This window comes from Haemorhous mexicanus, chromosome 2, assembly GCF_027477595.1.
Source record: "Haemorhous mexicanus isolate bHaeMex1 chromosome 2, bHaeMex1.pri, whole genome shotgun sequence".
Classification (NCBI taxonomy): Eukaryota; Metazoa; Chordata; class Aves; order Passeriformes; family Fringillidae; genus Haemorhous; species Haemorhous mexicanus.
Window position 1 is genome coordinate 111759221 of NC_082342.1, and position 23953 is coordinate 111783173.

A 23953-nucleotide genomic window follows, 5' to 3' on the forward strand; every position below is an offset into this window, starting at 1 on the left:
ACCAGTGAAATTTCAAGTTTGTTTTGAGGAATATACTTTCTTTCTTTTTTGTACATATTATGGTCAGCAACACACAGTCAGTAAGGGTGGACAAAAATATCTGGGAACAATTTTTTAACATCCTGCCTCCTCCCTTCCCCTCCTTCTCCTGTAAAATCCTGTGCACACAGTCCTGTCTCTTCCATTTACTTATTAAAATAACCAAAAAAAAAAAAAAAGAAAAAAAAAAGTAAAAAAGGAGAAAAAAGGGAAAAAAACCCTTCTGCATCTTCATGGACAATTCTGAAGTAGTGAGTTTTTTCTGAATTGTAAATTGAAATTTATTTAATATGCTTCAAAATATTACTCTGTTCTCTCCCATAGGAGTATAAATTCAGCCAGACTTCTGTTATGGAGATCCTAATTTTAAATAATGTTTTCCGATTTTTTTTCATTATTATTTTAAGTGATTGAGTAGTTTGCATTAAACCATACCAAATTAAGAAAGTGAAGTTTAAACATTAAGAGTTACTGTATAGAAAAAGATCACACTTCTAGACGTCCTCATCAAACTCTAATGGAATGACATACACAGATGTCTGCATGTGTAGAGATATTTAAGACTGATGGAATAATTTAATTGAGAGAACTGGATATTAAAAAATATTAAAAAGTACACCAGAGTATTTCAGAATTGTAACAGAGTATTTTCCTGGATCATTGGCAATATGCCAAAAAGAATTGTGGCTGAATATGTTAAAAACCTCTTTTACTTTTCTCAATTAGTTTCTCATGAAAAACAGCTTTCCACATTGATGTGGACACTTTACTTTATCTGAAAGCCTCTAAAAATGAAAGTTCTTATCAAACATAATAGAAATTGTTCAGAGAAAATATAGTCATAGTATAACTATTTCCATCTCTCATTACCAGAACTTTACTTCAGTGCAGACCATAAAATTAGAACTAAAAGCTAGTTTTAACATTTAACCTCTATGCTGCTTAGCAGTTATTTCTGAATTGTTTCAATGAACCTCTTCCCCATTAGAATTTCTTTTTCTTTCTGCCCAGAACACCAGACAAGCAGCAGACGGGAGGAACACCAGCAGACAGAATACTGGCAGCAGGTTGCTGCCCAGGAACAGTTTGTCATGGTCAACCCTTACAGGGACTGGCATCCTCTGTGCTGAGTTACCTTCCCAACAGTGCATTCCTCACAGGCAAAATTCAAATAAATTTGGAAAAGAAAGGAAAAAACTACAGAGGCAGATTGAAATGAAGTCAGAATGTCTCCAAGGAGAAGCATCAGTAGCAAAGCACTAAAAGATTATCATTTTCTGTTGAGTATTGTGAAAAAGTGCTTGTTTTCACATTATTTTTAATAATCCATTACAATTCTTTTGAAGTACAGGAACTGGAAATGAGTCCTGCTGTTCATTCTTCTGTGAGATAGTACTAAAAAATAATCTGCTTTTTATATGGTTTTTGTGCTGAAAACGATAATTACAGTGAAAAAGTCTTATTATGCAATGGCAGTAGAAGGAAAGAGGGTTCAAAATTATAATATAAATGGTGATTTACCTATCATTCAAAACAGGATGAAGAATCGTTTATCCTATATATTGTTTAATAGCATCCCTGAAGATCAACCCTACAGCAAAGCCTAACAATGATCATATGTCCCACAGAACTCAGAAATGGGCATACAATGAAACATGAAGTCAAGAGAACACATTTCCTGTGAACCCTAGAGTGGAAAAGTCCCAGTTTTCTCATAATAAAACTAAATGCTTTGTATTCTATGGTAAGAGGTCTCCAAAGGCTGTCCTGTTATTTTAATTAAGATTTGTGATTTTAAGATTGGCTAATGAAAGAATTTCAGAGGAATTGGGTAATGAGCACCCAAGGAAATGGAAAGTCATGTGCACAGTTCCCTTAGATTCCACTTACAATTCTGGCTTATGTATAAACCATTCTAATTATTTGAGACATAAAAAATTATTAAATTCATACAAACGCCATCATAATTAAGTAAAATAGATTAATCACACCTTGATAAGAAGCACTGGGAAAAAATAATAAAAATATAGAGACTAATAAACAAAATGAACTAACATGACTGAATAGAAGTTTCAATATGAAAGATATTCCTTAATCTCAGCATATGTGCCCAGAAAGAGTCAAAGAAAAATACTTGTAAGATATCCTTCTCAGAAGGCAGGTGATGTTTGACCTAAATAGTTCTGCAGTCTAGCAGGAAGAGGGGGAGATGGGGGAGGGAAATATGGTGATATTAAATTTGCATACAATAATCTAGATAAAAACAAGAGCATTTCTATGTTACAAATATTTCTTCTTCCCTGAATTTTTACACTTCATCAAAACAGACCTTTATACAACTATGTCTTAGAGAAGACAAAGTAAGAGTCTTGCAAACTTTTCCAATTCAACAATTACATTGGTTTTCCTACCCTTTCCTCTCCACCTACATTTAATCCATCTTTCTCGTCTTCTCTTAACCACAATCACAAGACAAGTGAGACAATTTCACTTTTTTTGCTCAGCTCAGAACAATGATCTAAATCCTCCTTGAAATTACTTGGTTGAAAGTTCCAACTGAAAAGATCCAAGCTGAAATTACCTGGTTGAAAGTTTTTTCCTCCACATCCACCTTATCAGTACTATAATTTTAAAGCACAAAATACCACTAATTCTTTTCTGTGAACCCTTCTGTCTATAAATCAATCATATCAACAACGTCTGTTGTGGATTACATTGCAGGTTTGTGTAGCTCTGGAACATTTAGTACAGGAACACAGAAGGGATATTTTTGGATTCATAGCATCAGGCCCGATATACATATTACAGTCACTGACCTGAAGAGCTACATGGCTGTGCTCAGCCCTAATTCAGATTTTGCTGCCTCAAAAGAACTTCCCCCTGACTGTGCATGGGAAATCTTCTTTAGTAAATAAACACTGGATTTTCTTTTTTTCTTTTTTTTTTTTTTTTTCCTCTAAATTAGTCAAGGAATACAAAATACAAATGGCTGAGGGAGTTGATTTTGTCAACTGTCTCACAGCGCTTTGATGCCAAGCTTTCACAGTTGTCATCTAGTGAGCACAGTTATAATGTGATTCCCCAGCATTGGTGTTTTGTTTTTTATCACATACCTCAATGTCAGGTCCAGGTGGGGAGGAAGTCCCACCCAAAATCACACTACCAGCAAAAAAGCTAATACTTTTTATGTGTGCTGATGCACCATCATCATTTCTTTGCAAAACACATCCACTGTGTCAGAGCTGAATCCCACATCTGAATGACATTACAGGAGTGTGCCACATATACCAGTTTTCATCAGAAGTATTATGCCATATGGACCACACATGAAGGAGTAGAAGGATTTATTATAACATTTTAAAATGTTATCAGTGTTGATCCCAATGCACAGCAGGAATTTAAGACACACTGATTAAATACCAGAAAGGAAAATGGTCAAACATATGTCAAAAGGTTGGACATTTACCCTGAGATACCATCACACATCATGCCACCTTCAAAACTGTCTGTTTGAATAAAAGATTCCATGACAAATGCAGTGAGGCATAACTGGCAACTTGCAATAGCCCAAAAACCATCATTCTTCCTACAAAGAGGAAAATGATTAAATTCACCTTCTGCTTATTATTTCTTCATTTTAACTTCCTTGCTTTTTGGTCAAAAAGCATAACAGATATTTCTCTGAACATGAAGGAAAAAGTAAAACAGGGTATTTGTGTTACCTTAGAACGATTTTTTTCTAAAATATCAAAACCAGCTTCTCTAATTAGAAACAACTGCTGATCCTAATTTTTTGTTTCTCACAGAAGGAAAGTGTCAAGCTGTTCTGTTAAAACATCAAAAAGAAGCCACTTTGAGTATCAAAATACAGCTTTTCACTAATTGCTAATATTAGAACTTTTTTTTTTTTGTAGTTTTGTTTTGGGGGGTTGGGTTTTTTTAATACTAAAATCAAATTAAACTAAAACTTGGAACTGTGACTCTCAAGGGTGACAAAAGAAATGGATAGAGGAAAAAGAGACAAATCAGAGTTTATCAGTGTCCCAGTGGAGTAAAATCAGTGTTTTGGTCTGGATATCCAGAAGCATATTCGTGCTAACAAATGGTAGGGACTGGATGTTCCACATTACAGGGAAAGTGTTTGGTTTGCAGGGTTGTGCCAGGAGTCCTGCTGGGGACAATCACTGAGTTGCTTCATTCCCAGTGGAATGTTCTGGCTCTGTCGTGTTTTCCAGCAGAAAACTGCTCCTCCACAGGGGTGGAGATGAGCGAGACCAAATGGAGGTAGGTATCTATAGCTTGTGTGTGGAGAGCAAGAAGCCATTCCAGGAAAACAATTCCCCTCACCTCACTGCATGAAACCCAGGGTGAATTCCATATTTAACAATTCATCTGGAGAATGTGACAAATCAGAAGCACGAAAAAGGAACTTGGGAACTGGCTGAAGTGACTAAATCTCACGTATGAATCTCATATTTGGCTGGAGAAAATCCTTCCTGTAGGCAGAAAGCACCTGACCATTAGGAGTGCCACGGTGAGCAGTTAAATTGATCTTTTAGCTCAATAAGAAAAATGGTCCACAGAAGCAGCAGAATACAGTTCTGAGATTGATTTGTTACCTTTCTTATTGTATCAGCTGGCAACAGAGACAGATGAGAGCCTGGAGAAATGTGAAATGGCCCACACTTACTACAAAAGCAGGGGTTTTTAATTAAATACTCCTTCAGCACTTGATTACATGGAGAGCTGAATTCTCTGTTTCAATTCAGAAAAATACTTTGATGTCTCTTTCTTGAGGAAGACTGTCCTATTGCTTTTAGTACAAGCACTTTTGTATTTTAAGCTGCATGTGCATTCAGCCATTTTCTAGGATTTCATTGCAGTTGTAACTTGAAAAATTAATATTCTATTTACACTGTAAATTTTCTGTTGGCTAATATGAATTATTTTAATTTTTATTGCAGTAATGAAGGATATTGAACAAAACAAATTCTACTTCAATTTGATCTATATCAAACAAAAGAAAAAATAAATATAAAACCTTATACCTCACCATCCCCAACTAGTGAGAGGAAAAGAGAGTCTTGAAGTGCTAGAATCTAAGGCTTCAACATGTTGCTCATCATTAAGAAATGTTAGATGGGTGTTCTGGATTGCAAGGCAGGATGTATTCTATTACCATCTGTATGGCAGTTGTCTAGGTGTTAAGTGGGCAATTTCCCCTTATCTCCCTGCGAGATCACAATCACTCCTCCCTCAGCAGGGGGCATCCCGTGATAAGAGGCTATTGAATGTCACTGCATGGCTGATAAGAACTGTAACATCCCATTGTTAGATGCTCCGCCCAGAGGGAGGAGCCGAGCATTGCTATCCAGATATAATCAGGAGATTCTGACACACCAACACAGCTTCTCCACTGGATTCACCAGAGGAACAGCAGCTGCTTCTACTTCCACGGATCTGCGGAGGGAGAATCACCCTTTTTCTACAGGACCCCCCTGCTCCAACAGAACCACACCTGACACCTCAGGAGGACTGCAGCCACTTTTCCAACTGGACTGCTGCCAGCACCCTGACCAACAGGGTGTCAGGTTGAGTTCTGACTCTGTCATTTTAGTGTACTGCATTGTTTTTATGTTATCATTTTATGTTTTTTCCCCCTTTCCCTATTAAAGAACTGTTATTTCCTGCTCCCGTATTTTTTTTTTTGTTGCCTGAGAGCCCCTTAATTTAAAATTCATAGCAATTTGGAGGGGTGGGGAGGGTTTGCATTCTCCATTTCAGGGGAAGCTCCTGCCTTCTTTAGCAGGCACCTGTCTTATCCAAACCAAGACAATGGGCTAGACAAAATCAGATATTTTCACTTCATCTTCTGCATACAAAATTCCATTTAGTAGACAAAAAAGGAGAATATGTGGAAGAAGAGATGAGCCAAAGGGGACTCCAGGCAGCAGAAAACAGGCCATGTTCCACAAAGGTGAAGAAGGTGGGGCAAGAGAAATAAATTCCAAGCACAGTGTTCCTCTTTCCTGAATTCCCCTATGGTGTGTTCACAAGATGCAGTTCTATCCCCCTCTATTTCACTGCTTTCCCAGAGCCAAAGGAACTTAACTGTTTATTTACCATAAATCTAGTGACAGCACACAGCTAGTGATGGGGCACATGAAAAAAAAAAATAAAATGTGTATAATGGTTAGGGAATAGAAGATATTTTTCAAGAACTGGGTGCTCCTGAATAAAAATATGCCTTTAAGCCTCTCTTACAGTGTTTTAATTTTTTTTTCCTGCAGCTCTACATAGCAAAAAATTTGAATGTTGCGCTGGAGTGAGTTAAGTTGTTTGTCTCCTTACATTTGAGTAAAGTACTTATTTGAGTGGTTTTTATTACTTAACATGAGTGTTATAAAACAATATGTACATTTAAATCAACTGAGAACTTTCCATGAGTGCTGCTCTAAGTGCAAAAAATTATTATAGAATTCTGCTGGGAAAAGAGAAAACGGAATTCCAAGAATTGTGCTTACTGCAGTGGAGCTAAGTTACTAGAAACTACTTATTATAAAGCTTATACTGCATTTTTTAAAACTAGTGACATTTTTTTAAACAATCCCTTCATGAAAAAGAATAATAATGACACTGCTGGCTGTTCTGCCTCCAGAGGGAATTGTCCATCTGCTAGCAAATCCCCAAATCTATATCATTATTTGGATGTGTTTATAGAGGTATCAGAATACCCTTGGCACATTGGGAAAACAATAGGGCAGATTTCAAGATCACAGATTTTTTTACTTTAAATTCTGGGGTCATTTTCTTTTCCACATAAAAGAACTGTGTTTCAAGATCAGCTTCATTAGGGAGGTCTGCTGGGATTTGATGTTTTTATTTTCTTACAGAAGAAAACTTATTTCTTGAAGAGGAGCACTATCTCCTCACACATTAAATGAGCAAATATGCAATTGTTCCCCCTAGTTTTAATTTAAATTTTATGATTCCAACTAGATTACAAATTTATACATTGCGTCATTATTTAGAAACAAGCTGCTTTTATATTTCCCACAATTTCTGAATAAAACCAAGGCCACCTCTTATATTTTCTTGTTGCTACTTCTAAAAATATATATCAATATTGGTACAAAACTAAAGCCTCCTAAAATTTGTGTAACTCTTTTAGCAGATCCTCACAACTATTTAGAACTAAAAAAAAAGTGTCTGAATTTTGACAGGACTTCTCCAGTCCTTAAAGCAAATCAGAGCTGAGGTGGGAGGGTTACAAAGTAGGAAATAAAGCCATGATTTCCTTCATTTAAAGCATGTTTCACTGACAAGGTATAGGACACAGAATCCATATTTGAGAATAGTATTTTTATATTATGACAGAATATTTTTTTCTTGGAAGGCACCTTAGCAGATCATCTTGCTCAGCTACTGCTCAGATGTGGCCAAATTCAGAGTCACATCAAGAGGTCAAACAAGGCTCTACTCAGCTTTGTGATTAATATCTCCAAGGATGGAGAATCCTTGACATCTCTGGAAAGCTTGTTCCAATGTTTCATCATGTTCATCGCGCACATTTTTTCTTGTAATATTTCATCAGAATTCTTTTTGCTACAGCATGTGTCTGTTGACTCTCATCCTTCTGCTGGGAACCTTTGAGAAGAGTCTGGCTCTATCTTCTCTGCAGACTCCCATCTCATGGCTGCAGAGAGCAAGCAGGTGCCTTCTGAGCTCTGTCCAGGCTGAGCAAGCCCAGTTCAGCCCCTCCTCGTTTATCAAGGGCTCTCCTGCCCCTGACCACATTGCTGGCTATTCACTGGACTCCCTGCATGTCTTTCCTACACACTGGGCAGTCCAAACCAGACACACAACTCCAGATGCTTCCCACAGGTTGATTAAAGAGGAATGATCCCTTACCTCAGCATGTTGGTGAGAGCCCTATTAAATTGAGTCCAGAATCTAGTTGGGCGTTTTTATGCTGGCTGGGCACACACAGAACTCATGAGGCTTTGGGGAGTTTTTACACTTTCCAGCACAGCAGGATTTTCCCATGTCTCTGTGGACAGCACACAGCTGTAAAAGCCTTTCCATAGCCATGGCATGCACTTTCCATGGTGCATTTGTAGAGGAGCTTGTGCAGCAGGGTCTCTGAGCTGCACATACTGGTGGAATGAAAGCACAAAATGAATGTATGATTTGGATTTTAAAAAGTAGATCCAGTGTTGATGGAATAGGTCATTTATACTCATAACACTAGTCAGACTCAGAAATTTAAAAAAAAAAAAAAGTTAATGAAAAAATGCAGCTCTAATGAAAAGTTGATACTTCTAATACTCAGCATATTGATGTAGACAAAACTGAGTTGCTACACTTTTACCATTTCCCTGCTGAACAAGATGCCAGTTGTATTCATCATGATAATCTATCTTTGTCCAAAACTGAAAAAAAAAAACCCCTCAAATTATTTCAAAATAGGTCAATAAAAGCAAAAAGAGTAATGTTATCTTTGGGCACAACTGATATATTGTTTTTTGTTTCGATGGTGTTCTACAGCCTGACTGAAAACTAATTGAAAAATGATGAAAGTAACTCTTTTACTTCAATGAGTTTAGAATCAGATCCTTAAAGGTACAACTTTTATGCATGTTCTAGTAATTAACATAATAGAGAAATAAAGAAATAGCTGTTAATCACACTCCAAAAGACAGTATTTAGACTTTTTTTTACTGTTGCAGAAAACAAATATATTCTGTAACACACAGTAATGAGCTGGCCAAGCTAGTTTAAAATATCAGCTGTCTTTTTGTTCAAAAAAATATTAAACAAACAGTCTCCTGACACATATTCTATATCCCTTGAGGTCCAATTTTCCAACTAATAGATCTTTTTTTCTTCCCTTTCCCTTTAAAGACTTAGATTTCCAGGCCCTCTAGAGCATCCTACTGCATTTTCTAACCTTTAGAAAGAAACTGGAAGGCTGACAGACATTTTTTCATTTTCCTCTATTCTGCAAAAAAGCAAAGGCCTTTCAGGACCACAAATCTTATAATTTCAAATTCATAATAATAAATTAATATATTTAGAAATCTGTTCATTTATTAGCTTTTTTATTCATTTCAAAAACCAAAACCAGATTTCCAGTACTTTCGTAAATTAGAAGTAATTTCAGAAGTCTAACAGCATGACAGCATAAAAGAAGAATTCCACTAGATATCCCATATTAAACACAACAACAACACTCTGAAATACACATAAAATAATGATAGTGTCTCCTGAGCAGTTATATCCTATGGTGAATTTCATAGAGGTAAGTGAGGTTTTGCACATCATTTAACCCATAAAGTCATCTGTAGGGTTTTGGTATCAGAGAAGATGCACAAAAATGCCAGTGAACCATCCAACATGCTGCAGAATCAGTTTCAGCTCCAGCCCTGTTTTACCAGGATAGTTTATCCTGCTCCAAGAGTGACAAAGGGAATGTCTGCAGTTGTGTGTTCATATGAGGAAAGAAGATCCTACAAGATTTGAAAACAACCCTCAAAGCATCATGACAGCACACAGCAAGGGATGGGGCAAATATGCTCTTGAAGCTTGATTCAGAAAGTGTGAATGTAAATTCCCAACTTACTGGCACCTCACTTGGATTCTGGACTAGCAAAATTTTCCCTTTAAGCACATCACAGGAACTGGAAATGTTCAGATCCAAGTGTAAAATCTTCTGTTATGGTCTTTTACAGTACATTATCTGAGGATGTATGGATCTTTTCATGCATTTGTCACTAAAATGAAACTTCTGCAAAACTCTGCAGACCTTAAAGTACTCTAGCCAAAAGGATGAAGACTCCACCTTGCCTACAGCTCACACTTTAACATAAGCTATATGGACATAGCAAAAGCCTCTGTCTGTAACTACAACTTCTCATTCAACAGAGGCACGCCTAGAGTACACTGATTTACAACCAGTAATGCAGAACTGCAAATTTTAATTTGGAACTTACAGTTGCTTCTGTAATAACAGGATATAAGTCTGAAAAACTATATTTTTATTTCCACAAAAATGGATATTGAAACATAGTTTGGACAGAAAACTTCCCATTCTTCTGATCTATGCTGATATTAATTGTAAGGTTGCACATGAAAATGCACATTTAAGTGGTATAGTAAAATACATGATATGTAAACATGGGAAAGGATAGATAAAAAAATACTCAGACAAGAGGAATGTAAATTAAGCCCACTCTTTTTTTCTGCAGTTTATAAACAAATATTTTTCCTTAGCTGTTATTTGGCTATCCATCATCTGGAAAAGATTCTCAACTATAGAAAAATAAATTACAATTAAAAGTGAAAACATTTCCTCATTCTAGTTTTGTTTACTTCTCCAACTGACAGATGATCAAACCCACCTTTTTTGAATAGTGACAAATTAATTAGACAGAAATAAATTCTCTACATGTCTTTGGATGACTGCTCTTGGATGACACAAATCATCCATCCTGAAAGTATCTTTCCCTCTTCTTTGCTTAAAAGTCTCAGTAACTAGGTTGGTCTAATTCTACATAAATACTTTTTTTTCAGATGAGTCCCCTCTACTGCACCTAAAAGTGAAGATTCAACCTATTCAACTCATAGAATCAATGAATAAAGCAGGCATATCCCATTCATATAATGCTTATTATAATACCTTTTACTAATTAAAATCTATGTTTATTCAGTGCAATAAAAAAGCCATGCTTTCAACTACATATATTTAAAAAGATTTGGATGGACAGCACCTTGGCAAAATCCATGGACAGAATTAAAAATGTAGGGAGATTATAGTACCTGATCTCCTTGAACAGCATTGTTAATTAACTTCAAGCTTTGCATAGCCTCTGTGATTCAGGACTTTCAGTAGAAACCTATTCCTGCTGCAAACCTTTCTCAAAATATGATGCCAAAGCAGAGTTTCTGGGTAAAGGCTTGTTGGCATCTTAAGTAAGGTTTCCATTTTTCTAAAATGTACCAAAATTGAGTTTATCATCCTGTTCATCACAATTTTCTCTTTTATGAAGAACCCCCACCTGACCTTCAAATATAAAGCATGATGATTGCTTTGAAGTAAGGACAGTGAATTGAAGCAACTGTGTAAACCACAGTTTGTCTTGTCCCTCACCTCCCTACATCATGGCATATTATACAGCCATGGACTTTCCCATGAACTTTATTTGCATAATTTCTTGCCTAAAGAAACAACATGAGTCTCTTGTCAGGCTGCCCTACGTTTCTTCGTTTAAGGATCAAATCCTACAAAACATCATTATATAAGAAGATGAGAAAAATAAAAAAAAATTCCTTTAATGCAAACACAGGTGACACTAATGCTAGTATTAAATATCTTTACTACACACTTTTTAGTATCTTTTAGTTTAATTATACAGAGTTTGACAAGATATAAACAATCATAGATGACTAAAATATGTAATGCATTTGCTTGAAGTATACCTCCATTGGACTGAAAGATTAATTAGATATTAGCAATGAGCAGTCATTATGCTACTCATTTAGTACACTACTTTTACTATGTATTAAGTGCACCACTTAGGAGAATTTAATTTGTATTTTTTCTTTCATTAAGGGGAAGCCACCACTAAAATAAGCCCTTTTAAAAAATAGTTGTCTTTTTTGAGTTTTATTGTCCTATAATTAACCCGTATATGTGCTATTCACACAAGAGTGCCAATTCACTGAGATCAGCTCCAAGCAAAGTTCAAGTGAGGGCTAATGATGTCTTAAACTTTTATGGAGGAAAAATATGGCAAAGTTAGTGACTGTGATCCTTTATAAAATCAGATTGAAGTGAATTTAACCAAAATGCCCTCAGAGATGGAGGTTCAACAACATTACGTGCTGCTGTGAAAGAAAGGACAACCTAAGGTCACTTATTTTTACCTGGGTGATTTGGAAAACGGCCTGTTACATACACTGCCAGGATATGGGATTTCTTTGCTTTTAAAATGTTTGCTCTGACGTTGCAATTTACTATTAGAAATGTGGCTCTCTGCTTTGACTGAAATATGAAATGGAAGCAAAACACAAAACCAGTAAGGGTTTGGTAACACAATAACAGGATTAGCTGTTTGAAGCATTCTAAATTCTGGGTGAGCAGCTAGAGATGTTTTATAGTGAAACAGCTTTCTTTAAGCATTTATCTCTGTAATGATGCATTTTTATAAGGGAAGTATTTGGCTTTTTTTAGATGGTATTTTACAGCTAAAGTCTAAGAATTGACTTAAAAAAAATACCAGGTCAATCTACAAGGATGGAACTTCCATTAAATCTTACTGAGGTACCTGTAAAGATGCAACAAACTCTCCAAATAAACCACTATGCAGTGTGGTGACTTTCAATGACTTTTAAATTACAACCACAGGAAAAATATCCCTATAATCTTCTATGGAATGTGCAGATCAGGGGAGGTAAGCACTACTTTTGGATTTCCAACTTAGATCATATCTGGCATGACTTTTCAGATTAGTCAAGTACCCACACGTCCAACTTCATCAGCTCACAGACTGCTGCAGACACTCCACACATTACAAAGCAGGGTAGGGTTTTTTTGGGGTTTTTTTGAGAAACCTAAAAATTCTTTGTCAGTTTTGAAAAATTTCCATGCTAATCTCATTTAATAATCCAGTGATAGATTTACAAGAAGAATGAAATATTTCATGGCATTCATTTCCATGTATTAAGTGATATTAAGATGATCATTAGAGAAGAGGGAGACAGCTAACAGAGCTGCAGTCTATATATAGACATTGGTTCTTCCATTTCATCAGAGAATATATTAAATGTCACATTCTGTTGCACAGCCAATTAGAGAGGTAAGCATGACAAAAAAGAGTTTTCCTGCTGGTTTTGTTACCAGCACAGCATGGTATCAAAAAAAGAGACAGGGCTACCCAGCCAGGAACAGACTGAAGTAGTGTTAAAATATTTTAGCCCTGAACTAAGATAAAATGCAAATTCAGAGCAGTTTATTTTTAAAAGTACATAATATTAACTGAAATTCTGAAGAGATAATAATTTGATCTCATATTTAAGTAAAACTCATCTGCAGAAGAAAGCAAACTATGGATTTTGCCTGTCAGAATAATATGCTAAAGTGAGGCATAAGTAAGAAAACTGAATATTGCTGAACCAAGTATTTGACAATATAAAATTTTAAAACAAAAATTATTCTGAAAAACACTAAAAGATAAAGTGTAAACAAGTCTTCTTTGACCATCAACCTTTCCAAATGACATAACAACGATTTTAACCTAATGCTCTGTGCAGATGGCATTGGAATTATCACTTATATCCATTCTGTTTTAAGGATATTTTAATTAATGAAGCAGTATGTAATTCTACTTAGCAAATATAATCATCATTAATCAAGATGAAACTACCATGTTCATCATACACAAGGTAAAGCCAGCCAAATTTCTCAAAAATAGTTTAAAGCACTGGGGGAAAAAGGAAGTATATGAAAACAAGCAAAATGAATCCCATGTGACATCAGCATATTTTCTTTAAAATGTCTTGGTACAGAGTCTCAATAAAATGTATTTATATTTTTCTCCCTCTATTTCTAGTTTAAACAAAGAGAAGAATGTCAATATATTCCTTACAATAAATCAGATTTTTTTTCTTTTTTTATGAGGAGGAAGATGATGAGAAAAAACAACAGAATCTTAAAACTGAGAATCCTAAACTCAGTTTAGAACTGAACTGAATGGAAATTTAGCACTGAAAGGTTTTGTGAAGGCAAGGCAAATCTTTTATATTGAACAATGCTAAATCTAGAAGGCAGGTAATTACTTTAGAGCTGCATAGTACAAAATTACTTTTATTGCTACTGAGTAGCTAAAATTTAGCCTTTTCTTCTCCTAAAACATGGTTTTCCTTATTTTTCTGTGTTTTCAAAGGTAAGTGATGCAGTGATGCAGTTTTGCTGACAAAACAATTTCATTAATGAGCTGCTCTTTTTGTTAAGACAACTGAGGAGCCTTTGATAAACGGAGAGCAGCAGCATGTAAGGCTCTCAGAAAGTTATTAAGAAGTAACATAAAAAAAGGTGTGAAACAGGGTCGTCTTCTTCCTGGCAACCTGGAGCTTACTATGCAGTTCCTTTATTCTCATGGAGTTTATATTTCAACCACTGGCTTGCATACTCTTACAGCACAAGCAACAGAAACATAGAGAGATCTGCTTCAAATACCAGAGAAAATAGTAAATACTTTTCCTTTTCTCCTCAATTAATAATCTAAACATTTCATCCAATAATTGTGTTCATGGGATAAAGTAGCTGAAGTGACAACCACATGTATTGCAGCCTATCATCTCTCCTGTGTTCCTTGTGGAAAGGATTTAATACAGAACAAAGATCACGAGGCTTTCAACTTGAAAAATCAGTGTTTCTCATACCTTTTGTTTGATGATCATGTCGTTGATGTCATCAAGATCACCTACTTTCACTCTCTGAGATTTTATCTCTCGATCCAGTCGAGAAAGCCAGTCAGTGAGTTCAGCCCATGCCTTATTGAAGTCAGCCAAGGCTGGAACCTCCAAAAGCACAGAAGATGGCATTTCTGGTTTGAAGGTGGTGGTTTCCTTGGTTACCCTGGTTTGTGTATCCACAGCAACAGTTTCACCAGGAGTTACTGAAAAAAAAAAAAAAAAGCTTAAGTTACTGAATAAATGAATTATGATAAATGTTTATTTCAGTACTTAAAAAATTATGCCATATAAAGGATAAGACAGGAATAACCCTATTTCTTACTATTATCTCTACTGAAAATATGAAAATCAAAACTAAAAGAAAATATGAATTCATTTTTTCCTCAATAGTTCTATTATAATATCTGCTAACATCCAGAATTATCAACATATCCTAATTCCATCTTTAGAAAACCAGCTGGACCTAGTAACACTATCAAAATTCACAGTGTAAGAAGAACCCCTCCCTAAAGGTCATTGAAGCATGAGTAATTTTCCAAAAATCTAGTAGTGGTCAAATATCTCTATGCCAGAAGACAGATTGAAAAAAGCTGGTTGGACTATGCAACACATCATAGCATGACCATGTAACTTCATGTATTTAGAAACAAGTTTCATTCACTGTGTCCAAGTCACTCTAGCTGTGAAATTGTCTGACCAAAAATCTTCTCCCTTACTGTCATCACCAAGTGCTTCCCACAGGCTCTGTGGCCAATATGGAAGTTTACACAACAAGAAATTCAGCCTTGACTAAGTTGTTTACTTTTCCACTGCATAACTTCAAAATATTATGTGCTATTATTTGGATATGTGTGGATTTTTTTCCTTTCTTTTGGAGGAAAACAGACACATCTTCTTCTTAGTGTCTTTTCCTGATCTATTAGCTATGGGTTTTAAATAATCTTTAAATTATTCATTGCTTGGAATGGAATGGAATTCATCCAAGACTGAAGCACCATTTCTGTCTCTGCAGCAAAAGAGATGAGAGGTGCCACAGACACACACCAGTGGACAGAAAAGTTTGGAACATAAAATCATTCAGAAGTTCAAGACTGATCTTTTCTCCTTGATTTTTGCTATTTACAGAGAGATTGCTATGAAGAGTTGGGCAATTTTTGACCTTCAGTTAATGATGCAAAAGCAATCCCTCATGCATGATATTATTGCAGATGAGGCAACACTAAATTATAATTTTTTCTTATTTTTTTAAGACATCAATCAAAGAAGAAAAACTAAAACAGAGAAAACAGAAGAACACATCATTGCTTCACTGAGGTTCCACAGTATTAGAAAAGAAACTAAACACCTACACTTTGGAATTTCTGTCTAAGTCAGCTGTTGAAACAGCAATAACTAAACCAGGAATGCTGAAATAAAAGCTCTGTGGAGTGTGTTCTACATTTTCTAGCACGAACCAACAAATAGTATTTTCTAATGGACTGAAATTGGGTTTTTTGCATTTTTCTCAGCCCTCCTACAGAGCAGAGAAAATCAGTTTCCTGCCCTCTTCCTGTGAGCTAGCTTGTCTTCAACAAAAGCAAACCAAAACACCAAAACAGTGTCACTCCATGCACATTAAGTTTTTTTTTTTCTTTGCTACTACTTTTGAAATTCTGATGGTTTTTCACTGACATTCATGCTTTTGCAGCAAAGTCTGTTTGAAACATGAAAACACAGGTAGTAAGTCAGGGTTCAGTGACTTGTCCATAAAGCCAAGGCCTCATATTTCCTCTGTAACTTCAGAGATTCTAAGAGAACAGGAAAATAGTTGTCTAATTTGGCATTCACATAGGTTAAACAGAAGCTGTCTCATCTCAAAGGAAATTTTTGTCTTCATCAGTATTCAGGTAAATAGAAGAACAACTTTCTAAACTGGGACATCCATCACTGGACTTAGGCATCTCTTTGCATCTCATGTATTTTGACCTGAGTACACAATCACAAGTTCACCATTTAATATCTAGTTAGTTATTTTTCCCCCAGTGGCAGCCATTTCAGAAAAGGGTGTTTCTAACCTTCCAGTGATTATGGGTTTACTGACCCGGATTTTGGCTTATTGATTTTGGTTTTTTTTTAATCCATTGGGCTGGTATTTGTGTGGTTTTGCTTGATTATTTTGTTTGTTTTTTTTTTCTTGTTGTAGTTCTTTTGCATCAAGAAACTTCAAATATTACAAAAAAGATTATAAGGTACTAGCAGAAGTGCAAAAGTCCAGTATAATATCTTCTCTAAAAATGTCAAAATCTACCATTATCTACCATCATCTTCTAAGAATGGCAGTAATCTGTTCCAGTTTGACTGACCATTAGAATATTTGAGCTATCAAATTATTTATAAAAATTACATTTAGAAAGTGTTTGTATAGTTGATCTCCCCTCAGAACAAAAATGCCACTTAGAACAGCAACTACCCCTTATTTTTCTTGGTTTATGCTAGCAGAGATATGACACAGTTCATTTAACAGAACTGTATAAAAATAATAGACAAATATAAATCAACATTATCAACAATATGTAGCAAAAGATCTCATTCTGAAAAAATTTATCCAGAACTGCACTGACAGTTTCTTTGACTCAAAGGGGACAGTGTTTTGCTTTTGGTTTTGGTGGGATCTTATTATTTTTAGTCTGTTTTTTGATTTTTCTCAGGACAATTAATTTACAAATGCAAAACTTGAATAATTTTTTTTTCAAATATCTGAGTAATAAATTCTGTCCTAATGAGACATGTTATACAAAATAAAGGACTTCATCCTTCAATTTATTTAAAGGTTATAATGGTTCACTTCTGTGATACGATAAGCATGAAAACCAAAAGGAAAATTAGAATTTAAGACATAAAATAAAAAGTTTTTAAGGTGATTTCTCATTAGCATGTTCTGCTCTTTAACAAAGAAGGAAACAACGCAGAACAATACTAGAAGAAAAATAAACCACAGAATAATAGGTGTGATTTTCAACTTGTTCTTGAACATTGAAATACACTGGTGAAATTGAGAGTATAGTAGTACTTTTTTCATCTTAAAATTAATCTGTAATGTTAAACTTGAAGTGTTAGAATAATTGGAATGAGACATGAAATTCAAATACTGAATGCAAACCCAAGTAAAGCAGAATGAAGCCAATTGCAAGGAAAGAATTTTCCCCCTTTTTACTCTGATTATTTCAGACTTGTGTTTCAAGAGAGGGTCAAACTGACAAGATAAAACAAATAAAACTCCTTATTTAGGTACTGAACAGGAACAGAACAGACAGGAAGAATGACAATGCTTTCAAAAGCTTCAAAGCCCTTCCCACACTCTCTTTTTCAAGCCACAGTCTTTAAGCAGAACTGCCTCAGTTCACAGGAACATTGCTAACCATCCTTCTGAATGCTTTTAGTGCTGGTTAAGTTCTAACCATGTAAGATAACTACATCTACTCGGTAGATGTAAAGCTTTTTGACAAAGAAATAGCACAGTCACTGGATGTACATTTTAATTCAATTTACAGGTCTAGCCTGGGTTTTTAGTTCCATTGTGAGCAGCACCAATTAAAGGAGACTCCAGCCTTAAATCCTTCATGCAATGAACAGCAGTAAAATACACCCATTAAACTTCTTTCTTGTTTTAGTCAAGGAAACTCAGCTGCAGGTTACTCACTCTGAGCAAGCAGAGAAAGAATACCTGTCTCTTGTGCTATACACTCAGACAACATCACTCAGTGAATTTGCTATTTTAACACAGGCAACACTGACTTCTTTAGTGGCAGAACAAGTGAGTATTCCCTCTGTGGGAAAAGGGAGCAGTTCACTCGGTGCCACATTGCACACCAGGCAGGTTTGGCTTATTCAGGGAAATCTCTGTGTCATTTTACCACCACTTTATCCTTGTGAGCTTGACTAGGAACTAATATCCAAAACACCACACAGGTGAAATTCTGTCAGCTACTAAAATGCATTTTGAATTTTGTTTTTTTTTTCCCTTGTGCTGTGGCATTGCAACCAGTTTTCTACAGAGTTAGAGCATCCATGAGTGTATCCTTAAAATCCAAGCAGACTTCTTGGAGAGATCAAGACAGTTCTGAGACTGATTTATTTGGACTTGTTCCAGTGGTAAATGAATCACTCATCATCTCTGTCTGTCCTTCAGTGTTAAGGAAATAAAGCTAAGAGTACATTAAGTTCTCCCATTCAGTAGAGCCCCTCCCTGCAAGGTGCTCACTGCCAGTAACACTTTTTGCTGAGGAGCTGCAGCTACCTGCCAGGTGTTCCAGGTCATAAAGGAGCCCTGAAAGGAAAATAATAGTGGCCAACAGAGATCTGTTAAATATGATGAATAATATAAATTTATTACCTAAAAAAAAAAAAACCAAACATCAACTTTGAAGTTTGAAAGCAAAGAATGTTTGGAATGGGGTTTTTTTCCTAGTGGTCTGAACTCAAAATAAAGTCTTTATTTTGATCAAAAATTATTGCCAACAAAATTCCACCCACGGCTCTATATGTGGAAAATATGCATCCTTAGAGCATTGTATCTCAAAGTTAACATTTTATTAACATTTTAATTAGCTTTAAAGACAAAAATCATGTTTCAAAATGAGTCTTTTCTATTTTAATACAACACCAATGCTGGATTTTCTTAGTCTTGAATATTTAGTAAAACAATTCCTAGAAAAAGAAGACTTGGTAACTGTATCAGGTATATTTCATACATAGCAATTTTTATAGACAATAAATGGGTACAAGTTTTATACTTAGTTTCATTAACACTTAGGGAACATTCATATTATATGTTACTGCTATCAGTTTAATATACAAGTTAAGTGCCTGGACTACCTTTTAATTCTAAAGTTCTTTATGACTCTTAACAAGTCATTATGGATTATATATAATTTTAATTATTAAAGGTAAAAGAAAAGAAGCTGATAGTTTATAGGATTATTAATTAAAGTTTAGACCTAAAATAGTCTGTGCAGTGGGATGAAGGGGCTGAAACTAAAGAACCTTAGAAGTTCAAAAGAAAGTAAAAAGTCAAGGTTAAAATTCTTATGAGAAAAGAAAAACATTTACAAGTGTATCTGTACTGCTATATTTGAAAAATAACTAGAAAATTATGGTTTCTAAAATGTTACTGTTACTATTACTAGATTTTTAAATGGCATCAGAACTTTAAATTTAGTAGGAAGTGTCAGCTTTCTCAGACTTTTCTTTCTTTGTCGTAGGATAGATCTGCTGGAATTTTCTTGCCATCCTCCTTTTTATATCTGGGAGTGTGACTAAGCCATTTATTGTACAATGCATTTTCCCAAGTTCCTCCAAACACAACTGCAAGATATGTCTTTCACTCAATGTAAAGAAAACCTCTTCTATCACAAACACTGAATTACAACAGGAGTAAGAACACAGAAAATAGGTAGAGTCGACTAAACACTATGAATTTCAGTGATATAAACCACATAAGTTGGCTTGTGTGCATCATAATGCAAATGAAACATGAGGGTGAAGTTAAATTATTGCCACATAGCAATTGTGACCTGCTGCTGCAAAGAGCTTCTGCAAATACTTTCTGTGTAAGCAAGATACCTAGAAGTGGAATGTTAACAATTCCCTGGGTCATAAGAGGTACTTCAAGGTCATTTCCATGTACAGAAGATAGAGTTTTAAAAAACTGCTCTTTGTAGAAGAGAATCAGGTTGGGGAATACTTCAGCAAACCAGACACATATAAAGAAATCCATTGACTCTGATGGGATGCACCTGTTGAGTGCTGGTGGATCTGGCAGCAATCATTGGCAGGATTCTTTTTACAAACTTTGATGCATCATGGAAAAAGAAAGAAGTGTCTGAAGACTGGAGGAAAACCGAACATCACTTCTATCTTCAGAAAACAAAGGTCAGTTCTGTCTTCAGGAAGGATAATATGGAGGACCCAGAGAATGACAGCTTCACCTCAAAGCCTGGGAAAGTGATGGAGCTGTGGGCATTATGGGCTGCACTGGGAGGATCATTGCCAACAGGTGGACAGAGCTGATCCTTCCCCTCTGCTCAGCACCTGGAAAACTGTATCCAGATCTTGGATCCCTTACACAACACAGATATAGAGCTACTGAAGACAGACCAGTGAATGGCCACATTGATGATTAAGGGACTGAGACCTCTCTTATATGACAAAAAGCTTGAGAGAGCAGGACAGTTCAGCCTAGAAAAGAGAAGACTCGGGGGGACCTCATGAACATATATGAGTATCTGAAGGGAGGGTGCACAGAAAGTGGAGCCAGACTCTTTCCAGCAATGCTCACCAGCGAAAAGAAAATGGGCACAACTGAAATACAGGAGGTTCTTCCTGAGTGTCAGGAAATGCTCTTTGAGTGAGTCCTGTAATGGGTTGAGCCAGAGAGCTTGCAGAATCTCCACTCATGGAAATACTCAAAAACATCATCCTGGGTAGCCTCCTCTAGGTTATCCTGCCTGAGTAGGGGGTTGGACCAGATTGCCTCCAGAGGTCCCTTCCAATCTCAGTCTTTCTGTGGTCCTGTAGAGCTCTGTTCCCAAACACTCTATAAAAACCAAATTGGAAATAGTGTAATAACTGAGAATTCTTTGGGAAGGAAGCAGCTAAGAAAGAAGATAATACATGGAAATAATCCTGGCACAGTGTACATAAAGAATTCAATTGACTGCTCTACATGTGGTGGAAATAACTCTAAATCTGCAGCATTTGATTCTAATTAGAATGTGACTCAACCAGGGACAAGTAGTCCAAAACCAACTGAAGATTGTAATATATGTCAGTAAACAGAGGTAGCATTAATCTGCTTGGACCTATTGTTCCATTCAAACCTTTCTGAAAGATAAACTGCTCTAAAGTTCAGTCTCCTTTTAGTAATATAGCATTGTCATGGCATTCCCCAAGAACCTTTCCTTAGGCAAAGTTCAGCATGATTGATGGGGCCACTAAAAATTGAAAAGCAAAAGGCTATGGTATGAATGGATCCCTTTCAGTGAGTGTGAGAATTAAGCAGACAGAAAATAAAGAAAGGTAGCCCAAGAACCTCTCATACACTTTTTTTAAAAGCAGTATTATTTATACCACTACACAAGATGTTTGTCTTTTTCCAAAGGATAAGAGTCTTCTCCAGTGAGCAGTTGTTACAAAAGAGTTTCATGAAAATGAATGTTTTGTACTACAGAAGTTGTGGTGCTGTAAAATCAAATTCTGTCACATACTTGCCTTATAAAGAACGTTGTGACAACATCTGTCACAAATGATGCAAGCACTTCTCAGTATTCCTTTTGTCAGTAAAAGTAACAAGTTCCTTGATTTAGTATGCAGTCTTCAATGGGATGACAATCTATATGACAACAATTTACATTTCCAGTGCACCACTATTGGCATGTAACTGAATTTTCACAACTAATTCTTTGATACAAGGAAAAAACCATACTGCCATCAGCTCCAGCCTTTACAGTCTCATAAAAATCACCTCTTCTAATTTTTGTAAGCTCTATTTATTGATTTAACAGGCATAAATTGCTATCTTATCCAAGGGGAAATCTGAAAAAAGGGTGTAAAAATTGTACACAGATATAAAACAATAAGAAGCCAATTGAATTCTAGGTACCTTGTAGTTTAATAAAAATTAAGATAATAAGAGATTTAAAGAAGCTGTGAAATAATTGGAGCTCAGTTATTAGCTAATTTAACAAAAATAGAGAATTCATCCAAAAATCTCCAAGTCTACCCTTATTCTTCAAGTGGAAAATTTTGCAGGATTAAAACCAGCTGTTCAAAGGCAATGTCACCACTGTCACTTTGTTTTGAAAAAGGAATTACTGAAATCACTATGAGCACCTTCTGTTCTTTCATCATGATTGCAAAAATATCTCGCCAGTCACAATGTGAAACCTTTGTCAAGTTTTCTCGTATTATGCTTACTTTTCAGGTCAAAATAACCTCTATTTTACTTTCACCCTATGAAGAATTGTCTTTGAGAACTTCAGCGTGGTCTGCCCACCAATCTACTGTTAGTAAAACATCAGTAATGCAGTAATCTCTCCTTGCTTATCCCCACCACTGCATGTCCCCTGTTGCTCCAAACTGATACAAAGACAGCAGTCTGATATTTCAGTGATAAACCTCATATGTATCAGACTAAAGAATTTTACAGCTGGAACAGAAGAGGTTTTCATTTGCCATTTTTTTCCTCCTCCAAGGAGCAAGTCCTTCTGTCATTGTCTCATGTCTTTTGACTAGGGCAGAAGCCCTAGAAGCAATTATGAGCTTTGCTCCTCATTCCCTGTAGCCTGCACTCTGCTCACACTCCTTGGCTGGCTGTGTCTCCCTAGAGCAGACCTAACTCTGAGGCAGCCCCACTCAGGACAGAAATGTGAGGAAGGCTGGCAAAGACTCAGGCAGGGCATGACCAGGATGTTCCTGAGCACTGCTCCCTTCACAAGGAAAAGATGGCTTGCTTCTCTCTTTTAAAGAGACAAGTCAACAGAGAGCAGACAGGTCAAGAGGATTGTGTGCAGAACTTCCAGTTCCTTTCTACTTTCCTAACAAATTAAAGAGATTGTCACACAATGTAATTGTCAATAGGCCTAATTACTATACAAAAAGAAACAGAATAGAGAGATTACTGCTATTTGCAGGCTGATGCTATCTTGATAGTCAAATATCGCAGTAATTTGGGTTGTTGGAATAAAAAGAAATTGGGTTGTTGAGGGAGAGAGAGAGGGAGAGAAAGTAGGTTTAAAACACTACTAAAAAAAAGTGATTTAAAGGTGGAAAGCTAGAAACTTAGGCAGAAAAACTGAAAAAGGGCATAAACTACCATTTTAATACAGATACCCTTTTGCTAGGAACTCTAATCCCTTTTTCCATATCTTCCAGAATAAACTAATCTAAATTTTTGATTCTGTCTGTGTTTTAAAAAATGATAGTTGCCAGATATTTTAAAAATTACCAACACTTGATTCTGTTGCTGAGATTACTGGAGCCATATAGAAAAAGTCCAACCATAACTGCAACTTAGTTCTGTGCTCTCACTTAATCTGTGTTATGAATAACAGTCTGAAGAATTCTACAGTATGGCATAATTTACATTTCATTAGATTTAACCAAAATAAATCTGGCATATCCTGCTGCTACTAACTATTGATCAAGACATTAAATGAAGGAAAACAAGCTGCAAACTTGCTCCTGAGAAGAAAATACCAGATTGTATTTTAAAAATTGAATAGGTAAATGTGCTCGTTTGAAAGATTAATGATAGCATTAATCTTATTTACATCATAAATCTTGACAGCTGTGCTTCAACAACTTGCTACAAAACAGAAAAAGTAGATCTTGGTTCCATATTGTCTTTAACAACAGCAAAGCAGCCAACTCCTGTCTTGACTTTCTGATTTATGTTTCATCA

General features: G+C 35.8%; 1 protein-coding gene across 7 annotated transcripts in view; it reads right to left on the reverse strand.

Annotated features, from left to right (window-relative positions):
• Nucleotides 1-23953, reverse strand: part of DMD (dystrophin) — a 979946-nt gene that overhangs the window by 308490 nt on the left and 647503 nt on the right. For all 7 annotated transcript variants that reach the window (XM_059839939.1, XM_059839938.1, XM_059839941.1 and 4 more), the window contains one exon: nt 14482-14717. In XM_059839939.1, the coding sequence (XP_059695922.1) occupies nt 14482-14717 (236 nt within the window). The remainder of the gene's footprint in view (nt 1-14481; nt 14718-23953) is intronic.